At 43.7% G+C, this 25186-nt stretch overlaps 1 protein-coding gene across 1 annotated transcript in view; it reads right to left on the reverse strand.

Annotated features, from left to right (window-relative positions):
* The window catches only part of LOC134949317 (cytochrome P450 2A5-like), a 64143-nt gene that overhangs the window by 9846 nt on the left and 29111 nt on the right, over nt 1–25186 (reverse strand). Inside the window, exons 4-6 of the mRNA XM_063937813.1 lie at nt 16988–17148; nt 12473–12649; nt 12227–12368 (exon numbers count right to left, since the gene is read on the reverse strand). Coding sequence (XP_063793883.1) covers nt 12227–12368; nt 12473–12649; nt 16988–17148 — 480 coding nt within the window. The remainder of the gene's footprint in view (nt 1–12226; nt 12369–12472; nt 12650–16987; nt 17149–25186) is intronic.

Genomic DNA, 25186 nt, shown 5'->3' on the forward strand with positions numbered 1-25186 from the left:
ACAATTTAAATACCTTGGAATCCAAATAACTAATGACCCTTCTGATTTCATCCCTCTGAATCTGGACCCGACCATGCAGCAGATCGTGTGCAAATCTAGAACCTGGTGTAGGCTCCCATTGACGGTGTCTGGCAGGGTTAATCTCATTAAAATGATCATACTGCCCAAACTCCTATACATTATACTTCAATCCCCCGTATATATCTATCCAACATTCTTTAGGAAACTAAATAGTGTCCTATCCTCACTTGTTTGGGCTAACAAACGACCTAGGATACAATTAAATACTCTTACTAGGCTGCGCTCTGATGGCGGCCTAGCCTTGCCTAATTTCCAGATGTATTACTACGCTGCCCAGCTGACTCATATTAGTGTATGGGTGCGGGATTCTGGTGATGACACCTTGCAATGTGAGTTTATCCGCTGCTATTTTCCTCACCTTTCTCCTGTACAGCTGCTGCTGAGTGGGAGCGGGGCCCGGTTCCTTCCCCCTATTATTTTTCAGGCCTTAAAAATATGGCGGGCCCTGAGAGACCTCTTAGGGTACGACGACCTGGACCCAGACACCCCCCTTTGGTACTCTGACTGGCTTCCTGAGTTGCATGCGCTTGAGGGACGGGAGGTGTGGGCCCCTAGATCAGTGGTCTCTATTTCCCAACTCTACCTAAATGACTCACTCAAATCCTTTCAGCAACTGAAAGATGAGTTTGGCTTACCCAACTCATATTTTTTCAGATACCTTCAACTTCGACATGCCCTCCAGTCCCAGTTTGCGGATTCCCCCCCGCGAATCCTCCCATTTCCCATCAAGACCTTTGTAACTACATTGGGTCGAACCAAGATGGTTTCCCTTGCGTATGGATATCTTCTCACCAAAATCCATGCGGACCCGATGACACGTCTCCGTGGAAAATGGGAGGAGGATGTAGGCCTTATGGGTGAGGAGGACTGGGCTCTTGCTCTGGAATACCCCGCCATGGTCACCAAGTCCCTCAGATACCAACAAATCCAATTTTTCATTCTACATAGAACATATATGACTCCAGCTAGACTGGCCTCTTTTGGGACTGGCAGATCTGGTCTCTGCCCTAAGTGCGAGGCGGATATGGGAACATTTTGGCATATGGTGTGGGATTGTCCAAGGCTACGGGTGTTCTGGTCGGGGGTTAGATCGGTGCTGGAGAGTACGGGAGTGACTGGCGGACTGCTTACCCCACAATTCTGTATTTTGGGGATAGGAGGCTCTACTTCTGAGACTGGCCCGGTCGATCTATATGCTCGCAATGTATGTGCCTTGGCTAAGGTGTGCATTGCGAGACTCTGGATGGCCCCTAGCGGTCCTTTAATCTCTGCATTCAAGACCTTGGTTAACGACACAATACTCAAGGAAAGATATATTTATATGAAACAGAACGCATCGGCCAAGTTTGAAAGAATTTGGTCTCGCTGGCTGGAGTCTCCCCACTCCCACCTAGTCCCTTGATCATAATGGATACCGGAGAGCTATTGTGCCACTGATCTGATCTAATATATAATGATGTATATCTAGAGGGCTGACAGCGTAGCTCTGCGGGCTTGCCTTAATACATATGCGATTGATAAGGTCCTAGTTCAGATGACTATTTCTCACTATGTTCTTCCTATGTTTCTTATTTCTTTTTATTTTTATTTTTCTTTTTATGTACCCTTTTGTGGGTTAGTTTAAGGGTAAAAATTAAAAAACGGATATGTTGATTTATATATTGGTTGCAGATGTTGCAAGTTCAGACGGGATGACAAAATGTATGTAAACGAAGATGCGATTAATGTGATGATGCGATATGCCGATGATATGCAATGTCTGTAACTCAATCTACATATTATTGAATAAAAATTACTTTATTAAAAAAAAAAAAAAACTCTACGGTACATGCATAACATAGTGTGTATGCACAAACCCCTATATTCTTCAATGTGCTCCTTTGTAGAATTAAGAAATGTGAAAGTACACTAAGTTACCCAGGCCAGAGCCGTATTATAGGCGGGGCAACAGGGGCGGTCATCCCGGGCCCACACACATAGAGGGCCCAACACACTGTCCCCGGTCACTACTACTAGCTAAATACCAGGGCACTACATATAACTGTCTCTGCACCAGACTCCGGTACTCCTCAGCAAAATAGCTTTTTCCTTACAGCGGCTGCTGAGGAGCTTTACTACAGTAACAGTCTTGTGAGATACGGACTGTCCAGACAGGGCTGCTGCAGCACCGGGCAGAGCTAGAAGTCAGGCGCCTAAGCCACGGCTTCACTGAACTGTTCGGCAGCTCGACCTCAGCACTTCCCTAAGACGTGGTGGTGCAGAAACTGTGAGCCTAGAAAGCTGACAGGTCACCTGTCCCACCACACACACAAATTTATAACTGGTATTTAAAAAGAAGATAGATAGCTTTGCTTAAATATATACTGTCTATGTATGAATCTAATCTATCTATCTATCAGTATATATATACACACATGTACTATACAGGCCAGCACTCCACATCAGGATATCAGGATTATGCTCACCCTGGTACTCTCCTGTCTTGTTAAATCTTTATTTGTAAGATCTGTTAGTGTACCACCAATTCAGCGTCAAACTGGCTGACCGGGGATCCACTTCCAGTCCATTTATGCTGGACAATGTTTAGAAGCAAATTACTGTTTACACCTGCTACCTGTATCACAGGTGATTGTAGGTGTGAGTGCACATCAAAAAAGTTAGTGGTAGGTGGGATGTCCTTAAGAAAGACTATAGGAATTTGGGCCCTCATTCCGAGTCATTCGCTCGGTAAATTTCATCGCATCGCAGTGATTTTCCGCTTAGTGCGCATGCGCAATGTCCGCACTGCGACTGTGCCAAGTAATTTTGCTATGAAGTTAGTATTTTTACTCACGGCTTTTTCATCGCTCAGGCGATCGTAGTGTGATTGACAGGAAATGGGTGTTTCTGGGCGGAAACAGGCCGTTTTATGGGCGTGTGGGGAAAAAACGCTACCGTTTCCGGAAAAAACGCGGGAGTGGCTGGAGAAACGGAGGAGTGTCTGGGCGAACGCTAGGTGTGTTTGTGACGTCAAACCAGGAACGACAAGCACTGAACTGATCGCAGATGCCGAGTAAGTCTGAAGCTACTCTGAAACTGCTAAGAAGTTTGTAATCGCAATACTGCGAATCTTTCGTTCGCAATTTTAAGAAGCTAAGATTCACTCCCAGTAGGCGGCGGCTTAGCGTGAGCAACTCTGCTAAAATCGCCTTGCGAGTGAACAACTCGGAATGACCTCCTTAGACCAGAAACTTAAGGCAAGGACATCTAAGGTAATATTCTCCAAATAATTACCTGTGTCACGCGCTAGCCCAGGCAGGCAGAGGGAGATTAGGGAGGTAAATGTGTGGCTTAGAGACTGCTGTAAGAAAGAGGGATTTGTGTTCCTGGAACACCAGGCAGACTTCTCACCATCTTTTTTGTCGTGATGGATTGCACCTGAATGAGGAGACAGCAGCAGTGCTGGGGGTAAAGGATGGATGGAAGGTTGGAGGAGATTTTAAACTAGGTGTCTGTGGGAGGGATTAGAAAGAAGCTACAGGATCATTAGTGAGTGCAGCAAGGGTGGAGGTATTAGGAATAATGGGGTAGAGAAGGGGGGAGGGGAAAAACAGCTAGAATTGGAAAATCAGGGAATGCTAAATTAAGAATGTAAAGGATACCAATTAATAGAAAAATAGATAAGGGTATTACCAACCTAAAGTGTATGCTTGCAAATGCAAGAAGCCTTTCAGGCAAAATGGGGACATTAGAAATGCTTGTAATGAAGGAACAATATGATATTATAGGTATCACGGAGACATGGTGGGATGATTCTCACGACTGGGCAGCTAATTTGTAGGGTTATACTCTTTTCAGAAGAAACAGGGCTATTAAAAGAGGGGGTGGTGTATATCTTTATGTCAAACCATTTCTAAACCCATACTTAAAGGAGGTTATTTACGAGGGAACTGGAGACATTGTGGAGACATTATAGGTTGAAATTACTATGGAAAGTAAATGTACAAAGAAGCTTTTAATAGGGACATGTTATTAACCACCTGATATTAGTGTGATTGAGGAAGCGCAACTCTTGATGCAAATCAAGACAGCTACAGGACTGGGGGAGGTCCTAATCATTGGCAATTTTAATTATCCAGACATAAATTGGGCCAGCAAACCATGTGATACAGCTGGGGTAAAAGGTTCTTAAATATGCTAAAAGATAACTACTTGTTGCAAATAGTTGAAGAACCAACCAAAGTAAGGACTATACTGGATCTAGTTAGACAGAACGCCAGTTGGGTCACAGTTAGAAGGAAGAAAAAGAGGGGGAGGCTCGACATCGCCGAACTATCAAACCCGAACAAATTTGCCCGATTGGACGAGGAATCAGAGGATGATAGTGAAGAAATGACGGTGCCGGAGGAGACTGCTCCCTCTAGCATCCAGAGGAGCGGTCCCTCTGGCGCGGTTGGGATAAAAGATAGTGAGGTACCTAGTCAGATGGTGGTGGTAGGGGATTCTATCATCAGGAAGGCAGATAGGGCAATCTGCTACTGGGACTGTGATCGCCGTACAGTCTGTTGTCTCCCGGGTGCTCGGGTACTGCACATCGCGGACCGGGTAGATAGATTGTTGGGAGGGGCTGGGAAAGACCTGGCGGTCTTGGTGCACGTTGGCACCAATGACAAAGTTAGCGGAAGGTGGGAGGTCCTTAAGAAAGACTATAGGGACTTAGGAAAGAAACTGAAGGCAAGGACATCTAAGGTAATATTCTCGGAATTATTACCCGTGCCACGCGCTAATCCAGGGAGGCAGAGGGAGATTAGGGAGGTAAATGTGTGGTTTAGGGATTGGTGCAGGAAAGAGGGGTTTGTGTTCCTGGAACACTGGGTGGACTTCTCAGTCAGGCGCCATCTCTTTTGTCGTGACGGATTGCACCTGACTGAGGAGGGGGCAGCGGTGCTGGGGGGAAGGATGGTTAGTAGGTTGGAGGAGATTTTAAACTAGGAGCCTGGGGGAAGGGTTTAGCTAGAAACTATGGGTCATGCAGTGAGAATAGTGGGGATGGCGGTAGTAAACGAAATGGGGGAGAAGTTGGGGGGAGGGTAAGAGCAGGCAGTAAGGTTACTAACAAGGGTACTAAAATAGATTTTACCAAAGCACTAACCAATGACGATTACAGGTCATCATTGCTACATAAGGTGAAAGATGTCCCTAACGCAAGGGAAAATACTTATCTTAGTTGTATATATGTAAACGCCAGAAGCATTACTGGTAAAAAGGGTGAACTAGAAATACTTGCAGCAAGCAAACAGTATGATATTATAGGCATTACTGAAACTTGGTGGGATGAATCTCATGATTGGACAGTCAATCTAGAGGGCTATACACTGTTTAGGAGAGACAGACTAAATAAAAAGGGTGGAGGGGTGTGTCTTTATGTAAAGCCGTTTTTAAAACCTGATATACGGGAAGATATTCAGGAGGGGACTGTAGACACTGCCGAGACATTATGGGTAGAAATTTCATGCGGTGAAAAAGGAATAAAAAAGTTAGTATTGGGTGTATGCTATAGGCCGCCTGGTATCAACGCATCTGATGAGGAATTGTTACTAAAGCAAATTGAAAGAGCAGCAGGAGTAGGAGACATAGTAGTGATGGGAGATTTTAACTATCCAGAGATAAACTGGAAAAACGATTCATGTGATACTGCTAGGGGCAATATATTTTTAAACACACTTAATGATAACTACTTAGTCCAACTAATTGAGGAACCAACTAGGTACAATGCAATCTTAGACCTGGTATTAACAAACAATGGGGATTTTGTACCCGGTATTATAGTAGGGGAACCCATAGGAAACAACGACCACAATATGGTCGCATTCAATATCAGTTTCCATAAACAGCCCTATAATGGCTCAACTAGGACTCTAAACTTTAGCAAAGCAAATTTTGAAAAGATGTGGGTATTTTTCAGGGATATTGAAAGGGAAGGTTTGTTTTTAGGAAAAAATACTACGGAGAAATGGGAGGTACTAAAATTCCTGCTAGCTAAAAATACACTCAAATTTATTCCTATGAGCAGCAAAAAAAGGAATAAAAATCATAAACCAATGTGGCTTAACAAAAAGATTAAGGAACTTATGGGCAAGAATAGGCGAGCATTTAAAAAATACAAATCTGACGGGGAAGCAGAGACATTTCAGCACTATAAGGAATGTAACAAAATTTGCAAAAAGGAAATAAGAGTGGCTAAAGTAGAAACTGAAAAACTAGTAGCAAAGGAAAGCAAAGCGAATCCCAAAAAATTATGTAAATCCATTAATAGCAAGAGATTAAAGAAGAAGAGTATAGGCCCTTTAAAAGACAAGTTGGGAGTCTTAAGCAAAAATGATAATGACATAGCGGACACACTAAATGAGTTTTTTTCAACAGTATTCACTAGAGAGGACCCAATTCAGGGACTGACACACAATCTCAATAATGAGAATATCCCACTGATAGGTACTTAATTAAGCGAGGAAGTAGTCTGTGACCGATTAAAACATTTAAAGATTAATAAATCACCAGGGCCCAATGGTATTCACCCAAGGGTTCTAATGGAGCTTCACTCTGAACTGGCAAAACCGCTATCTTTGATCTTTAAGGATTCAGTTATATCAGGTATGGTTCCCAAAGACTGGCGTATAGCGGAAGTAGTGCCTATATTCAAAAAGGGAAGTAAAGCTGAACCAGGTAATTATAGACCAGTTAGTCTTACATCTATAGTGGGGAAATTATTGGAAGGCATTCTAAGAGATAGTATTCAGAAGTTCCTTGAAGTCAATAAGGTCATTAAAAGGAATCAACATGGGTTTATGAAGGACAGATCCTGTCAAACCAACTTACTTGGCTTTTATGAAACAGTAAGCGCAAACCTAGATCAGGGTAAAGACGTGGATGTAATCTTTTTAGACTTTGCCGAAGCGTTCGATACTGTACCACACATGAGACTTATCTACAAGCTACAAGAATCAGGGCTAGGAAGCACAATATGCACTTGGGTCAAAAACTGGTTAGATAATAGGGAGAAGCGCGTTGTGGTTAATGGATCTTTTTCAACTTGGACTGAAGTGCTAAGTGGTGTGCCGCAAGGCTCAGTATTAGGACCGCTATTGTTCAATATTTTCATTAACGACCTAACAGAAGGTCTAGAGAGCATGGTGTCAATTTTTGCAGATGATACCAAATTGTGTAAGGCTATAAATACAGAGGAGGATGCCGAGTCTCTTCAGAACGACTTAGTTAAATTAGAAGCATTTGCAGCCAAATGGAGAATGCGCTTCAACACAGACAAGTGTAAGGTAATGCACTGTGGTAACAAGAACAAAAATTACACCTACCTACTAAATGGGGTAAAATTAGTGGATTCTGTACTGGAAAAGTACTTAGGTGTCCTCATAGATAGCAAACTAAGCAGTAGTACCCAAAGTAGGACTGCAGCAAAGAAGGCTAATAAGATATTAGCATGCATAAAACGGGGTATTGATGCTAGGGACGAAAGTATTATACTCCCGTTATATAAATCACTAGTGAGGCCACACCTTGAATACGGTGTACAATTCTGGGCACCGTACTACAAAAAGGATATCCTGGAGCTAGAAAAGGTTCAGAGGAGGGCGACCAAACTAATTAAGGAAATGGAGACGATGGAATACAAGGAAAGGCTTGAAAGACTAGGCATGTTTACATTGGAAAAGCGGAGACTAAGAGGGGATATGATCAACATCTACAAATATATAAGGGGACAATACACAAAGCTTGCGCGGGACCTGTTTTTGGTTAGATCAACACAGAGGACTCATGGACACTCGCTCAGGTTAGAGGAGAGGAGATTCCGCACAATACGGCGTAAAGGCTTTTTCACGGTAAGGACAATACGTGTTTGGAATTCCCTGCCTGAGGGAGTTGTAATGGCGGAATCTGTCAACACCTTTAAAAATGGGTTAGATAAATTCCTAATGGATAAGGATATCCAGAGGTATGGTGCATAGTCATGCATTATAGTTACTATAAATAGGGATAAAATGCAACGGTTGACAGCAGCATTAGTCAGAAATTTTAGTCAAATCATCATGCATAGGAGACCACAAATAGGTTGAACTCGATGGACAATTGTCCTTTTTCAACCTCAGATACTATGTTACTATGTTACTAACTAACAACGTGGAGATAATAGAAAATACCACAGTATGCGAGACCTTGGGTAACAGTGATTATACTATGATCACATTTGACATTTGTTTTTAAAAGCAGCATCATAAGGGTGCAACTAAGACTCTAAACTTTAAAAAAGCTAATTTTAACAGGCTGAAACACGCACTAAATGACATAGATTGGGAAACTTTGTTTCAGTGCAAGAACATTGCTGAAATGTGGGATGTTTTTAAATCAATGCTAGATAAATATACACATAAGTGCATCCCCAAGGACAGTGAAAATAAGAGTATTAAATTCAAACCAATGTGGCTAAACAAAAAGGAAAAGGAAAAAATGGATAAATAGAGGTGAGCATTCAAAGCTTTCAAATCCCAAATTTATGGGAAGGCAGAGTCATTACAGTACTACAAGAAATGTAACAAAAAATGCAAAAAGGAAATCGGCAGCTAAAATAGAAAATGAAAAGAAAATTGCTAAGGAGAGTAAAATTAACCCTAAAAAATTCTTTAGATACATAAATGGCAGAAAAAAAGAGAATAAGGGACCATTAAAAAGCGAACTCGGATTCTTGATAAATGATGAAAAAGTTGAGATATTGAACAAATTCTTTTCATTAGTATTTGCTAGAGAGGACCAGATGGTGGGATAAGTGAGTAACAATAATAATAGTAATGTTAAAGGCCCATTGCTCAATACTTATATGTCTGAGAAAGTAGTCCATGAACGATTCAAATAAATTAAGACTAATAAATCTCCTGGTCCAGATGGACTTCATCCTAGGGTTCTGATGGAGCTAAACGCTGAAATAGCAAGGCCACTGTATCTGATTTTCACAGATTTATTTGCATCAGGCATGGTTCCAAAAAATTGGCATATAGCAGAGGTAGTCCCAATATTTAAAAAGGGCATTAAACTCCATCCTGTTAACTATATACCAGTTAGTCTGACATTAATAGTGGGGAAACTTTTTGAAAGTATACAGTACTAAGGGATAACATACAGGAGTACTTGGAGAACTCCCATGCTATTAATAAGAACCAGCATGGTTTTGTGAAAAATAGGTCATGTCAAACTAATTTGATTAGCTTCTATGAGGAAGTAAGCATCAATCTTGACCAGGGTAATGCAGCAGATGTGGTCTACCTGTATTTTGCAAAAGCTTTCGACATAGTGCCTCACAGGAGGCTGATTTTCAAATTAAGGGAGCTTGGTATAGGAAACACTATTTGTACATGGGTGAGTAATTGGCTTGATAACAGGGAACAGCGAGTGGTGGTTAATGGGATGTTTTCCACCTGGGCTAAAGTAATCAGTGGAATACCGCAGGGTTCTGTGCTGGGGCCACTATTGTTTAACATAAGTATTTATAAATGTTACAGGACAGGGGTGGCCAACCAGTCAGAGGCAAAGAACCAGAAAAGATCTGCAGTCAAGAGCAAGAGCCACTATGATGCGCGTGCCGAAGGCGCACGTGCAAAAATTGGGGAGTGGTCTAGTTGTCACAAAGCCGCACCCCATTTTTGTGCTCACACCTTTCGGTATTACGTTTGTAGGAGTATGACCTTGTGTCATAACCCCGTTTTTAGTCATGTTGTAAAGTGCCACATACATATAATGCCTCAGTACATTGCCACATACATATAAAAATGCAAAAAAATGGGTGCCTCCACAGTGCCAGATACATATATGCCCCCACAGTGCCAGATACACATATGTCCCCACAGTGTCAGTTACGTATATGCACCCAGTGCCAGATACACATGTCCTTACAGTGCCAGATACATATATGCCCCACAGTGCCAGGTACACATATACCCCACAGTGCCAGGTACATATATGCCCCACAGTGCCAGATACATATATGCCCACAGTGTCAGATACACATGTCCCCACAGTGCCAGATATGCCCCAGTCCCAGATACATATATGCCCCCAGTTCCAGATACATATATGCCCCCAGTGCCAGATACACATGTCCCCACAGTGCCAGATATGCCCCCAGTGCCAGATATACATGCCCCCACAGTGTCAGATACACATGTCCCCACAGTTTCAGATACACATGTCCCCACAGTGCCAGATACACATGTCCCCACAGTGCCAGCTATGCTCCCAGTGCCAGATACACATGTCCCCACAGTGCCAGCTATGCTCCCAGTGCCAGATACACATGTCCCCACAGTGCCAGCTATGCCCACAGTGTTAGATTTACATGTCCCGACAGTGCCAGCTATGCCCCCAGTGCCATATACACATGTCCCCACAGTGCCAGATACACATGTCCCCACAGTGCCAGCTACGCCCCCAGTGCCAGATACACATGCCCCACAGTGCCAGCTATGCCCCCAGTGCCAGATACACATGTCCCCACAGTGCCAGCTATGCTCCCAGTGCCAGATACACATGTCCCCACAGTGCCAGCTATGCCCACAGTGTTAGATTTACATGTCCCGACAGTGCCAGCTATGCCCCCAGTGCCATATACACATGTCCCCACAGTGCCAGATACACATGTCCCCACAGTGCCAGCTATGCCCCCAGTGCCAGATACACATGCCCCACAGTGCCAGCTATGCCCCCAGTGCCAGATACACATGTCCCCACGGTGCCCCCCCCCCTCAAGTGCTGCTCACCGTGCTGCTGCTGTGTATGAGGGGAGGAGAGTGCAGCGTGTGCCTCTTCTACCCCTCACTCTCCAGCGGCAGTGTCTCTCTTCAATTAGGTGCCAGTCCGTGAACCAATCAAAGCTCACGGTCCAGCAGCCAATCAGGAGCCTTAGCTGCCGGTCCGCGAGCTCTGATTGGCTCACCGTATTAAAGAGAGACACTCCCGCCGGAGAGACTTGTGTGTGCTGGGCTGTGTCGGGCAGCGGTGGCCGGGAGCCGACCGAGCCGCATGCTGCGGATGAAAGAGCCGCGGGTTGGCCACCGCTGTCTAGGAGAAGGACTAGAAAGCATATTGTCAATTTTTGCAGATGATACTAAAATATGTAGGGTAATCAAGTCAGATGTGGATGTGGAGTCTCTTCAGAGTGGTTTATCTAAAATGGAAGTTTGGGCAACGAAATGGAGTATGAGGTTTAATGTGCAAAAATGTAAAGTTATGCACTTTGGGACTAAGAATAAACAAGCAAATAACCAATTAAATGGGGAAAATATAGGAGAAACGGTATTAGAAAAGGATTTGGGGATGTTCATTGTGAGTAGATTTAGCAGCAGTACACAATGTGAAAGTGCAGCAACAAATGCAAACAAGGTATTAGCATGCATTAATAATGGAATTGAGTCAAGGGATGTGAGTGTAATCCTGCCACTGTATAAATCATTGGTACGACTGCATCTTGAGTATTGTGTACAATTCTGGGCAACACACTATAAAAGTGACATATTAGAACTTGAAAAGGTTCAGAGGCGAGCTACCAAATTGATTACGGGTTTGGAAACACTGGACTGTGAGGAGAGGCTTTCTAGGTTGCATATGTTTACACTAGAAATGAGACGACTAACAGGAGATATGATTAATATTTACAAATATATAAAGGGGCAATATGTGGAGCTATCAGGTGATTTGTTTATTAAGAGACCTCTACACAAAACACGCGGACACCCATTAAGGCTTGAGGAGAAGAAATTTCGTACTCAGTCGTTAACAACCCTCGGTCTTGCAGCTCAATTTGGACTCATTGACCAAAGCTGCATGCTCTGGCTGGCTGCGGCATGGCATCACTGTGCAAACTCATTAGTGATGCCCATCATCGGGCGGCCCGGACCGGGAGGGGAAACACTAGGCAATGTCGCTCACTGAGCACACCCTTAGGGGTTGCACATGTCTTTTTGTACACAATAGCAAGAGAGGTTACAGTATTGCTTACATTGCCAAATGAAATTGGTTATACCTGCCCCCTTCCCATTTTTTGTCCACAACCGGTCAACATTAGTAGATAATTTCTCACTTTCTGGAAAAAAAGAAGCAACGTTACCTTGTATCTCGGGGTACTTGAGCAGGATCAGGAATCCATATCTCAGTGTCAAACTTGTTGTCCCAGTCCCAGCGAAAAAAAGGTCAATTACTGTTGCCTGTAAGTTCTCGTAATTAAATTCTGTGTTTGGATTCTTTTTTTCCTGGAAGATATTTTCATACATTTTTAGCAGTATAACAATACATAAAGGTTTTCCACTCTTTATATATTATCCATTTCTGTTACGAAGACTTTTCCCAAACTCACTTCTTCCATCATTATGAGGAAACGGTCTATGAAGTCTCGTGGGCAGTTCTTATCTATTGTGGTTTGGTGAGACCTCGCCATGTCCATTACAAAGTCCTTCAGATTTTGGAAAGTTGTGAAAAGTTTTTGGTGAGGGCCAGGGACATAGCTCATCAAGGTTGGGAAGACATTAAGAAGCTGAAAAAAAAATTAATTGAGAAAATAAAATTAATATTTTTCTGTGGATATTGTAATTCTAAGGTCCCATCTCTCATCTAGCATAACACACTGCATTGCTATGTGCATCAGAGTGCCCACTGCAGAGCTACAGTAACTGTAGATTGTAGAAACAGTTATTTTGTCTATCATTACAGATTGAGGGGTCTATTCATGTAGCAGTGAAAAGAGTGGAGAAGTAGTGGAGCTGCTCTGTATAATTGTATAGTATGCAAATTATAACTGTTATATCAATGCTGATTGGCTGTCATGGGAAACTTCTCTACTGGCTCACTTCTCCACACTTTTCACTGCTTCATGAATAGACCCCAAACACAGACACTCATGCTCTCTCATACCTTGTTCACTGCAATCGCACACAAGGTAAAGCAGAATCTGTGTATCAATTTAGAAAATCATTATACAGGTTGAGTATCCCTTATCCAAAATGCTTGGGACCAGACGTATTTTGGATATCGGATTTTTCCGTATTTCGGACTAATTGCATACCATAATGAGATATCATGGTGATGGGACCTAAATCTAAGCACAGAATGCATTTATGTTACATATACACCTTATATACACAGCCTGAAGGTAATTTTAGCCAATATTTTTTATAACTTCGTGCATTAAACAAAGGGGTAAATTTACTAAGCTCCCGATTTTGACCGAGATGCCGTTTTTTCATCAAAGTGTCATCTCGGTAATTTACTAAACACTAATCACGGCAGAGATGAGGGCATTCGTAATTTTTTGCAAGTCCAAGTAAAAAATTACGAATGAATACACCATCGGTCAAAACGCGGCTGTTTAAGTATGAATCTCGGTCATTTACTAAGAAGTGCAAAGCAAAAAAATACAAAACACTGCCGTGAAAAATTACAACTCGTAAAAAAGTGCTAAAAAAAAACAGACCTGCTTTTTATTTTCGTGATTTGATAGGCATGCACGGATCCATGAGATCCGTGCATGTATATCAGTGGGAAGGGGTGGGAAAGTGCTTATTTTTACAAAAAAAATTGCGTGGGGTCCCCCCTCCTAAGCATAACCAGCCTCGGGCTCTTTGAGCCGATCCTGGTTGCAGAAATATGGGGTAAAAAATGACAGGGTTCCCCCATATTTAAGCAACCAGCATCGGGCTCTGCGCCTGGTCCTGGTTCCAAAAATACGGGGGACAAAAAGAGTAGGGGTCCCCCGTATTTTTAAAACCAGCACCGGGCTCCACTAGCTGGACAGATAATGCCACAGCCGGGGGTCACTTTTATATAGTGCCCTGCGGCCGTGGCATCAAAAATCCAACTAGTCACCCCTGGCCGGGGTACCCTGGGGGAGTGGGGACCCCTTCAATCAAGGGGTCCCCCCCCCAGCCACCCAAGGGCCAGGGGTGAAGCCCGAGGCTGTCCCCCCCCATCCAATGGGCTGCGGATGGGGGGGCTGATAGCCTTTGTTGTGAAAGAAAAGATATTGTTTTTAGTAGCAGTACTACAAGTCCCAGCAAGCCTCCCCCGCATGCTGGTACTTGGAGAACCACAAGTACCAGCATGCGGCGGAAAAACGGGCCCGCTGGTACCTGTAGTACTACTACTAAAAAAATACCCAAAAAAAGACAAGACACACACACCGTGAAAGTATAATTTTATTACATACATACACACATACATACATACTTACCTTAAGTTCCCACGCAGGTCGGTCCTCTTCTCCAGTAGAATCCAAGGGGTACCTGTTGAAGAAATTATACTCACGAGATCCAGGGGTCCAGGCTCCTCGGGAAATCCAGGGTTAATCCACGTACTTGAAAAAAAAAAAAAAACGTTGTCCCGACCACGAACTGAAAGGGGACCCATGTTTGCACATGGGTCACCTTTCCACGAATGCCAGAAACCCACTTTGACTTCTGTCTAAGTGGGTTTCTTCAGCCAATCAGGGAGCGCCACGTTGTAGCACTCTCCTGATCAGCTGTGTGCTGCTGTCCTCACTGACAGGCAGCACGCTGCAGTGTTACAATGTAGCGCCTATGCGCTACATTGTAACCAATGATGGGAACTTTCTGCTCAGCGGTGACGTCACTTTAGGTCAACCGCAGGGCAGAAAGTTCCCATCATTGGTTACAATGTAGCGCATAGGCGCTACATTGTAACAGTGCCGCGTGCTGCCTGTCAGTGAGGACAGCAGCACACAGCTGATCAGGAGAGTGCTACAATGTGGCGCTCCCTGATTGGCTGAAGAAACCCACTTAGACAGAAGTCAAAGTGGGTTTCTGGCATTCGTGGAAAGGTGATCCATGTGCAAACATGGGTCCCCTTTCAGTTCGTGGTCGGGACACCGTTTTGTTATTTTTGTCAAGTACGTGGATTAACCCTGGATTTCCTGAGGAGCCTGGACCCCTGGATCTCGTGAGTATAATTTCTTCAACAGGTACCCCTTGGATTCTACTGGAGAAGAGGACCGACCTGCGTGGGAACTTAAGGTAAGTATGTATGTATGTGTGTATGTATGTAATAAAATTATACTTTCACGGTGTGTGTGTCTTGTCTTTTTTTGGGTATTTTTTTAGTAGTAGTACTACAGGTACCAGCGGGCCCGTTTTTCCGCCGCATGCTGGTACTTGTGGTTCTCCAAGTACCAGCATGCGGGGGAGGCTTGCTGGGACTTGTAGTACTGCTACTAAAAACAATATCTTTTCTTTCACAACAAAGGCTATCAGCACCCCCATCCGCAGCCCATTGGATGGGGGGGGACAGCCTTGGGCTTCACCCCTGGCCCTTGGGTGGCTGGGGGGGGGACCCCTTGTTTGAAGGGGTCCCCACTCCCCCAGGGTACCCCGGCCAGGGGTGACTAGTTGGATTTTTGATGCCACGGCCGCAGGGCACTATATAAAAGTGACCCCCGGCTGTGGCATTATCTGTCCAGCTAGTGGAGCCCGGTGCTGGTTTTAAAAATACGGGGGACCCCTACTCTTTTTGTCCCCCGTATTTTTGGAACCAGGACCAGGCGCAGAGCCCGATGCTGGTTGCTTAAATATGGGGGAACCCCTGTCATTTTTTTCCCCATATTTCTGCAACCAGGATCGGCTCAAAGAGCCCGAGGCTGGTTATGCTTAGGAGGGGGGACCCCACGCATTTTTTTTTTTGGATTTTACATTGTTTAATTTAAAAAAAAAAAAAACCCAGCACGGATCACACAGATCCGGCCGAGATTGATTGTAAAAAAAGTCGGCAGTGTTTTGCTAATCACTGCCGTAAAAAACTAAAAAAAAACACGAATGACATCGACATCGGAAGAAAAGAAAAACCCCGAATACGACAGCTTAGTAAATTAGTCGTAATCAATTCAAAAAGTTGCAATTTTACACTGTCGATGTCATTCGTGATTGAACTTGGACATGATTCTGGAAAATACGAATCTTAGTAAATGTACCCCAAAGTGTGTGCACAGTCACACAATTCATTTATGTTTCATGTACACCTTATACACACAGCCTGAAGGTCATTTAATACAATATTTTTAATAACTTTGTGTATTAAACAAAGTTTGTGTACATTGAGTCATTAAAAACAAAGGTTTCACTATCTCACTCTCATTCAAAAAAGTCCGTATTTTGGATTATTCCGTATTTCAGAATATTTGGATATGGGATACTCAACCTGTACTTATTGTTTTATAACCTATTTAGATTTCCTGCAAAAGTACAGAATGACTACAGATTATGCATCACAAATAACTGAATAATCTAGCAGACTAGCGGCAACATGCATCATCTCTTGGAGAGTGATAAAATGGGGAAATAAAAAGTGCCAGCCAATCAGGTCCTAACTGCCATGTCACAGGCACTTTTTCTTTCTCCATTTTATCACTTTCCAAACGATGATGCATCTGGCCCTAGTTCTGATGACTATCAATAAGTGTATTGGTACTAGACCTCAGGCAACCACCTGTGATACAGCTACCAACAAGCATCATCAGCAACTCCCTCAGTCGCATTCACAAAACATGCGCTCATTGTACGTTGTGTGTGTTTGATCTGAGCATGAGGCTACACTGAATGTCCATCGCAGCTCCGTTTTCGGGAACGCTGCCCATTCCTGGCCCCCCTCCAAATGGCCACAACCTGTTAATCAGGCTGAGGCTGAGGAATTGCAAGAGATCTTGCAGAAGAAGATCGATGTATGTTAAGTGCACATCCTGCACATGCACTGATCCTCTAACATTGGAGTAGCATGCAAACTATCATGTTTGCGTACTACTGTTATTCATGCCCTTTATCCAGGGCACAGTATGCTTCCATTAGCTTCTCAGTTGCTTCTTAATATTTACCTGACCCCAGCCAGAGGTTAAAAGCTTAAAAGCATCTGTAATGTATGACAGGAGGGCCATAATTTTTTTGTCCTCGTAGTCAAATCTCTCGCCAAATACAATGGAGCAAATAACATTGGAAACAGCAGATTGCAGTAGACTTGTTGGTTCAAACGGGGTGCCTGTTATTTACAAAAATAGGCCAGTCTTAGCTTCACCATACAAATTACAGTAATAGCCACATTAGAAATAGTATAAAGCTATACATGCTCATAAGAATGTATTTGTTCTGCATAGCCTAGCGGTATAGTCAGACAAACTCTGATAATTACAGTAGTTAAGTGCAATGGCTGACTGTTAATTGTTTAATATATTTTATATGCATTTACTCCTTCGGTACTGTGTGTTATTCTTTAATTATTCCAATTCATACAAGGACACATAAAACTAAAAGAAAAAACTTACAGTAGTGTGACGATATAGAGTTCCAGATTACTTGGGTACGGTGGTAGATGAAAACCAGTGGTGGTTTATTGAACAGAATGGGTGATACACAACAGAGCACACTTCCAGTAATACAATTCCACATGACAGTCCCCACACTGAATCCCTGGCAGAACTTTACCTCTAAGAATAGGGTCAGTGACTCATATCCCCTGGCCTTACAATAGCCCACCTTTATAACACTCCCCCCCCCCCCCCATCATGGGAATACCCTGCTAAGGGGAGTTACAAATGTTTAAGATTGATGGAGTCTTTGTAATATCAAGCCCCCACTACATCCCTCAAGTGTCATCTCTCAGGTGACTCCCTGCTGGGACCGACTCCTGACTGTCTAGCATACAGTAGCTTACTGTTGGACAGTACGGAGTAAACAAAAGGAACAATGGCACAGTACCTAAAATTACTCAACCTTTTATTAAACCTGTGGTTTACTGTAAGTAAACAAAAGGAAGGTCAAATGCTAACAGTATAAACGCACATACAGTGTAACAGATAGCATAACACAATCTCATACAGTATATAACAAACATTAAGGCTGATTCAAACACAGGGGGTGGGCAGGGACATGATATGGGGAATGAACAAACACAAACTGAGTGTAGGTAGTTAAATAGGGGGACATGGGGGTAAAAAGTATATATTTCACAGAGTTTGTTGAGATGTAAAATTAGGTATAACTATAGTAATTGTAATAGGGCCTAATTCAGTCCTGATCACAAAAGCAAAAGCTTTCTTTAATGGGCAAAACCATGTGCACTGCAGGTGGGGCAGAGAGAGTTAGATTTGGGTGGATTGTTTTGTTTCTGTGCAGAGTAAATACTGGCTCCTTTATTTTTACACCGCAATTTAGATTCCAGTTTGTACACACCCCACCCAAATTTAATGGCCCATACACACTAGAAGATATTAACTATGAAAGATATTGGTAAAATATTTCCCTTGAGCTTTCCAGGCATACTTGATGTAAGATATTGTGCATACACACTGAACGATTTATCAAACATTTTGAACGATGAACGATATGGCTAGCATCGTCTAGGACACTAATGGTGGCTAATTTAAATAATGGGCTGGCATTACAGAGTGGCTATTATGATGAATATCGTTCATATCGTCCGTCGTTCATCGTTCACTGGGTACACACTGAACGATATACACTTTTAAATAAACGATATAGGATAAATTGAGCTGCATGTTTAGAAGATAAAAACTATCACTGACGGCGGGTGGGGATGCGAATTGTTCATTGCATGCACACTGGATGATATTGTGAACGATATCGCTCATAAAGCCCAAAATTATATTGTTGACAATATCTTCTAGTGTGTATGAGCCATAGGGCCTAATTCAGATCTGTTCGCTCGCTAGCGTTTTTCGCTGCGCAGCGATCGGGTAACTACTGCGAATGCTTATGCATCGCAATGCGCAGGCACGCCGTATGGTTACAAAGCGGATCGTTGTTGTGCACTGGTTCTAGCGAAGAATCCATTTGCACAGCTGTTCGCAAGAAGATTGACAGGAAGAGGGCATTTGTGGGAGGCAACTGACCGTTTTCTGGGAGTGGTTGGAAAAACACAGGCGTGTCAAAGCGTTTGCAGGGCGGGTGTCTGACATCAATTCCGCACTCAAATAGGCTGAAGTGATCGCAGCGGCTGAGTAAGGTCAGATCTACTCAGAAACTGCACAAAATGTTTTTGTACATGGCGGCTGCACATGTGATCGCACACTTGCACAGCTAAAATACACTCCCCTATAGGCGGCGTCTATCTGTTCGCAGCGCTGCAAAAAAGAGTTAGCGAGTGAACAGATCTGAATTAGGCCCATTATTCTCTCTGCACATGTTATATCTGCCCCACCTGTACTGCACATGGTTTTGCCCATTAGAAAAAAAGTTTGCTGTTGTAATCAGGTCTGAACTAGGCCCAAAGACCTCTCATTTGCTCACATTGGCCCTCATTCCGAGTTGTTCGCTCGGAGTTTTTCATCGCATCGCAGTGAGAATTCTCTTAGTGCGCATGCGCAATGTTCGCACTGCGACTGCGCCAAGTAACTTTACTATGAAGAAAGTAAGTTTACTCACGGCATTTTCATCGCTCCGACGTTCGCATTGTGATTGACAGGAAATGGGTGTTACTGGGCGGATGCACGGCGTTTTAGGGGCGTGTGGCTGGAAACGCTACCGTTTCCGGAAAAAACGCAGGAGTGGCCGGAGAAACGGTGGGAGTGCCTGGGCGAACGCTGGGTGTGTTTATGACGTCAGCCAGGAACGAAAAGCACTGAACTGATCGCACAGGCAGAGTAAGTCTGAAGCTACTCAGAAACTGCTAACTCGTTTGTAATCGCAATATTGCGCGTACGTCGGTCGCAATTTTAAGAAGCTAAGATTCACTCCCAGTAGGCGGCGGCTTAGCGTGTGTAACTCTGCTACATTCACCTTGCGAGCGAACAACTCGGAATGAGGGCCATTGTGTTTTACCATCAAACTTATATTGGAAAAAAAAAAAGTGTAAAACTTCAGAGATAAAAAGGTGAAGACTTGTTTGCAGACTTACATTTCCAAGAAAACCCCACATCACAGATGCTCATTTATAAACACCATTACTTTGAGTTATAAATGTAAGTGTCATACAAAACGTCTTTTTTCTTCCTTCATATGTTTACTCATATCATAAGGCTTATGTAATAGTCTGCGAGCTGCAAGCTGTGCAGGAATTCCCGTTAGTCTGCCCAAATTATTGAAGCAGCCATCATTTTAAAAGCAAAACCAGGTTGGTTTTGCCTTTAAAATGTTTGCTACTTTGGGCAGACTGGTCAGAATTCTCGTCCTGTATGTTGTAAAAATTCAGGGGTGCTGTTGTTAAAATAAAAGTACACTGGTCCTGTCTAGTATGCAGTAAAAATTCTGGGGTGCTGTAAAATAAATGTACACTGGCCCTGTCTTGTGTGCTGTAAAAATTCAGGGGTGCAGTAAAATAAATGTACACTGGCCCTGTCTTGTATGCTGTAAAAATTCTGGGGTGCAGTGAAAATCAATGTACACTGGCCCGGGCTTGTATGCTGTAAAAATACTGGGGTGCAGTGAAAATCAATGTACACTGACCCTATATGCTGTAAAAATATGGGGGTTCTGTTGTTAAAATTAAAGTACACTGGTCCTGTATGCTGTAAAAATACAGGGGTGCTGCTGTTAAAATAAAAGTACATTGACCCTTTATGCTGTAAAATACAGGGGTGCAGTAAAAATAAATGTACACTGGCCTTGTCTTGTATGCTGTAAAATTACAGGAGTGTTTTGAAAAAAGAGGGGTGCCTGCACTGTCCGCAGTTGCGATGTCTAGGCCTGACCTTCACAACACTGTATGGGAAGAGGAGGCTCCTACCACCATGTGCACGCCCTCTGCAAGTGCTGGGTGGAGCATCGCCAGTCCAGTTGCTGATATTGAAATTGAGGATGTCACTGCAGAAGTACACCAGGATGAGGAGGATATGGGTGTAGCAGGCGCTGCAGAGGAAGTTGACGATGAGGATTCTGATGGTGATGTGGTTTGTTTGAATAAGGCACCAGTGGAGACAGTTGTTGGCCATGGGATGACAAAGCCCATTGTCATGCCTGGGCAAAATACCAATAAAGCCACCTCTTCGGTGTGGAATTATTTATCCACAAATCCAGACAACAGGTGTCAAGCCATCTGTTGCCTTTGTCAATCCATAATAAGTAGGGGTAAGGATGTTAACCACCTAGGAACATCCTCCATTGTATGTCACCTGCAGTACATTCATCATAAATCATTGTCATGTTCAGAAACTTTGGGTAATAGTGTAAGCAGTCCGCTGACATCTAAATGATGTGGATTTGTTTGCATATTATTTCTCTGTGAGGATGTAAACACTGAAGAGGAGGGGATCTGAGGATGAGGACGACATCTTGCCAGTGTAGAACCAGTTTGTGCAAGGAGAGATTAATTGCTTTTTTTTTGGTGGGGGCTCAAACAAACCAATAGTTTCAGGCACAGTCGTGTGGCAGACCCTGTTTCTGAAATGATTGGTTTGTTAAATTGTGCATGTCCTGTTTATACAAAATAAGGGTGGGTGGGAGGGCCCAAGGACAATTCCATCTTGCACGTCTTTTCTTTGCAACATCATTCCAAGGGTGCTTCCATATATGGGGTGCTGGCCCTATGTATTATCAATCCAGGGGTGCTGCCCCACTGCCATTTAAGTCCAGGGGTGCTGTTACCTGTCTGCTGTGCTGTGTAATTCTCCAGGGGTGCCACCTATGCTGTATAAATCCAGAGGTACTGCCGTATAATTCCAGGGGTGCTACTGTACTTGATCCTAGGTTTTAAATGACAGCCTAGAGCAGATCTGAAAAAAACTTCAACATCACAAACAGATTTGTGAAGACAAAGTGTTTTTAAATAATGTGGGGAGAGACCACATTTGTGGCCAAAGTCAGTGTGACTCAGAAGAGACTGAATCATAATCCAGCGCAACTGCCGGAGAGGTAAAATTAATATTTGCTGCTGGAGCATTAGAGAGAGGTTCTTCTCAATTATTTCATGTTAGGGACTCACTCAAATGAATGGCTCCAATTAGTCAACCTTAATTTTGATTTATTATTGATGTTCCACATTTTGGGATTATTTATTTAGAAGATACACATTTGTTGTACAGGGATCTTTGTTTCCTAAGGGCTGCATAGGGTTATCGCAAGACATTGCGGTGTTACAAGAACAGAGTTTCAGTAATCTTGCATTGCATCAGCTTTCCATTGCACTGCAGCACTAGGTGGGTCAGAAGCTCCTGTGAGGCACAAACAGTTACTGAATAAGGCCCAGTATGGAGTTTCATGGTGGCTTACAGCCAGGAAGATGTCTGGCTTGCTAGGCTGAGGCATGCTGTGGGCACAGAGATTAGTATTGCTTCCTCCCACAGTCCTACTTATAGTATGAAATGAGTTTCGACTGTAGAGTGGTAAATTCCACTAGGGCAGGGGCTCAATAGCAAAAAAATTCACTGCATAGTCATGCTTAGTACTATACCAAACCCACCCGAACTCAACTTTCCCCATCCTGGGCTGCTGTGAGGGCTCAGGAGGGGCTGTTAAAACATCTAAGGGGCTGCTTTATTTAAAAATACAATATGAATATAATAAACACGACACAGAAGTATGCTCACATGCGTATAACTGGGAGCTGCGATAAACAAAAATAAGGCATCTGCCACAAAATATGTAAATAAAAATGCAATTAAAAATGGAAAAATAAAAACCCACGAGATTTTCACAAAATAAGTCTCCAGACTCAGTGGAGGGGAAAATATCCAATCTTGATCCTGTGGTATACACCAGTTTATTTGCATCCCAGCATTAAATCCGAGATTATCTTAATCCCTGAACATGGAGAAGGGGGTACAAATTTGAAGGCTTTGGCCCCTAGTTTTTCAGTTTGTCTAGTAATGTGGTAATTAATAATTATATATTTGCTTGGTTGAAGTCCTTTCTGTTCCACACCAATATAGGAGTGGAGGTGAAAGCCTGTGTGCTGTTCCTGGTTGCGTGTGCTTCTCTAATTTTTAATCACCTTCTTGACACTGTCCTTTTCCTCTGTCCTCTTCTCATAAATTGAAAAGTCATCAAAGAAGGAGGTTGTATGTTTGTAGCTAGCTATGATTCGGAGAACGTGGCAAGCTTTTTCCAGGGGTACCACCTGTCGCTGAAATGATGGCTTAATTAAACTGTGCATGTCCTGTTTAAAGAACATATGGTTGGGTAGGAGGGCCCAAGGCAATTCCATCTTGCAATTTTTTTCTTTTTTTTTTCTTTATGTGCTCTTTGGGGTCTATTTTTTAAAACTGCCATCCTGTCTGCCACTGCAGTGCCACTCCTAGATGGGTCAGGAGTCTGTGCCGCCCACTTGTGTCACTTAGCTTAGTCATCCAGCAACCTTGGTGCAACCTTTTGGCCTAAAAACAATATTGTGAGGTATGAGGTGTACAGAATAGACTGGAAATGAGTGGAAATGAATGTTATTGAGGTTAATAATACTGTAGGATCAAAATTACCCCCAAATTCTGTGACTGTAGCTGTTTTTATGGGTTGTTTTTTTAAATCATCCAGATCCAAAACCAAAACCCAAAAGGGTGGTTTTGGCAAAACCAATCCAGATCCAAAACACAAGTGGGGATCCAGATCCAAAACCAAAACACAAAGGCCCTCATTCCGAGTTGTTCGCTCGGTAAATTTCTTCGCATCGCAGCGTTTTTCTGCTTAGTACGCATGCGCAATGTTCGCACTGCGACTGCGCCAAGTAAATTTGCTATGTAGATAGTATTTTTACTCACGGCTTTTCCTTCGCTCCGGCGATCGTAGTGTGATTGACAGGAAATGGGTGTTACTGGGCGGAAACACAGCGTTTTATGGGCATGTGGATGAAAACGCTACCGTTTCCGGAAAAAACGCAGGAGTGGCTGGAGAAACGGGGGAGTGTCTGGGCGAACGCTGGGTGTGTTTGTGACGTCAAACCAGGAACGACAAGCACTGAACTGATCGCAGATGCCGAGTAAGTCTGAAGCTACTCTGAAACTGCTAAGTTGTTTGTAATCGCAATATTGCGAATACATCGTTCGCAATTTTAAGATGCTAAGATACACTCCCAGTAGGCGGCGGCTTAGCGTGAGCAACTCTGCTAAATTCGCCTTGCGAGCGATCAACTCGGAATGAGGGCCAAAATGTTTTCGCCGCACATCTCTAATTAAAAACAAATGGGTTAATATATTAAAGTGATCAAACGAAAAAGACAGAGGAAAGTCATGTACATATTGTTTCTCGATATATGCTAAAGGAATTTCCCTGTCTTCTGCCTGCTAGCACTAAAAGAAGGTTAGAATATTGGCACTGCCATAGGCACCTATAACAGCGCTAAGTGACCCCACTGTTACTAAGAGTAGAGGTTACTTACTCACAGCTGTCTTCTCCAGCACTGCATTTGTGTACTACCCCCAGGGTTGGCAGGGTATGTCTTAGTGGTTGAGATGATTGAGAGAATTATCACAGGTGTTGGGTGGCTATGTGACAGACCTTTCCCCTGAAATGCTGTTCCCTGTACCTTGTCTCATAGTCAGGGCCAGATTACCAATGGGGCAGGTGGAGCTCCAGCTCCAGGCCCCCCATGAAAATAAGCCCAGAGATGGTGATGGTAGACATTGGTGACAAGAATAAAAAAAATTCTGTCACCACCATCAGTGGTCGTCCGAAGCCCCACCCACTACCTCCCTCACCCCTTCACACCACCTAGTGTCCGGCTCCACATACAATTCAGTAGTGCGGCACAGTTGAATGGACCTCCCTGCGTCTCTGTGTGGATGCAGTGCAGTGCTAAGAGGCTGGCGTGGGCTGAGGTGGTCCGGCCTCTCCTCTCCACTCATGTCATATTTCCTCCCCCTTCTCCTCTCAGACGCTGCCGTGTGTGTGCTGATGCCGCGACTCAAAGCCGCGAGATCCAAACGTCAGGGACCCGCTGCTGCCGATGCCACTGATGGGGACCCGCTGCTGCTGGCGCCACTGATCCACTGATGGGGACCCGCTTCCACCAACGACGGGGACCCGCTGCCGCCAACTATTGGGTCCCGCTGCCGCCAACAATGGGTGCCCACTGCTATCGAAGGTGCAAAGTGCTGCCTGTACAGGGAGAGGAAGAGGGAGGGGGTGCCTGGTCA

This window comes from Pseudophryne corroboree, chromosome 8 (genome assembly GCF_028390025.1).
Source record: "Pseudophryne corroboree isolate aPseCor3 chromosome 8, aPseCor3.hap2, whole genome shotgun sequence".
Classification (NCBI taxonomy): Eukaryota; Metazoa; Chordata; class Amphibia; order Anura; family Myobatrachidae; genus Pseudophryne; species Pseudophryne corroboree.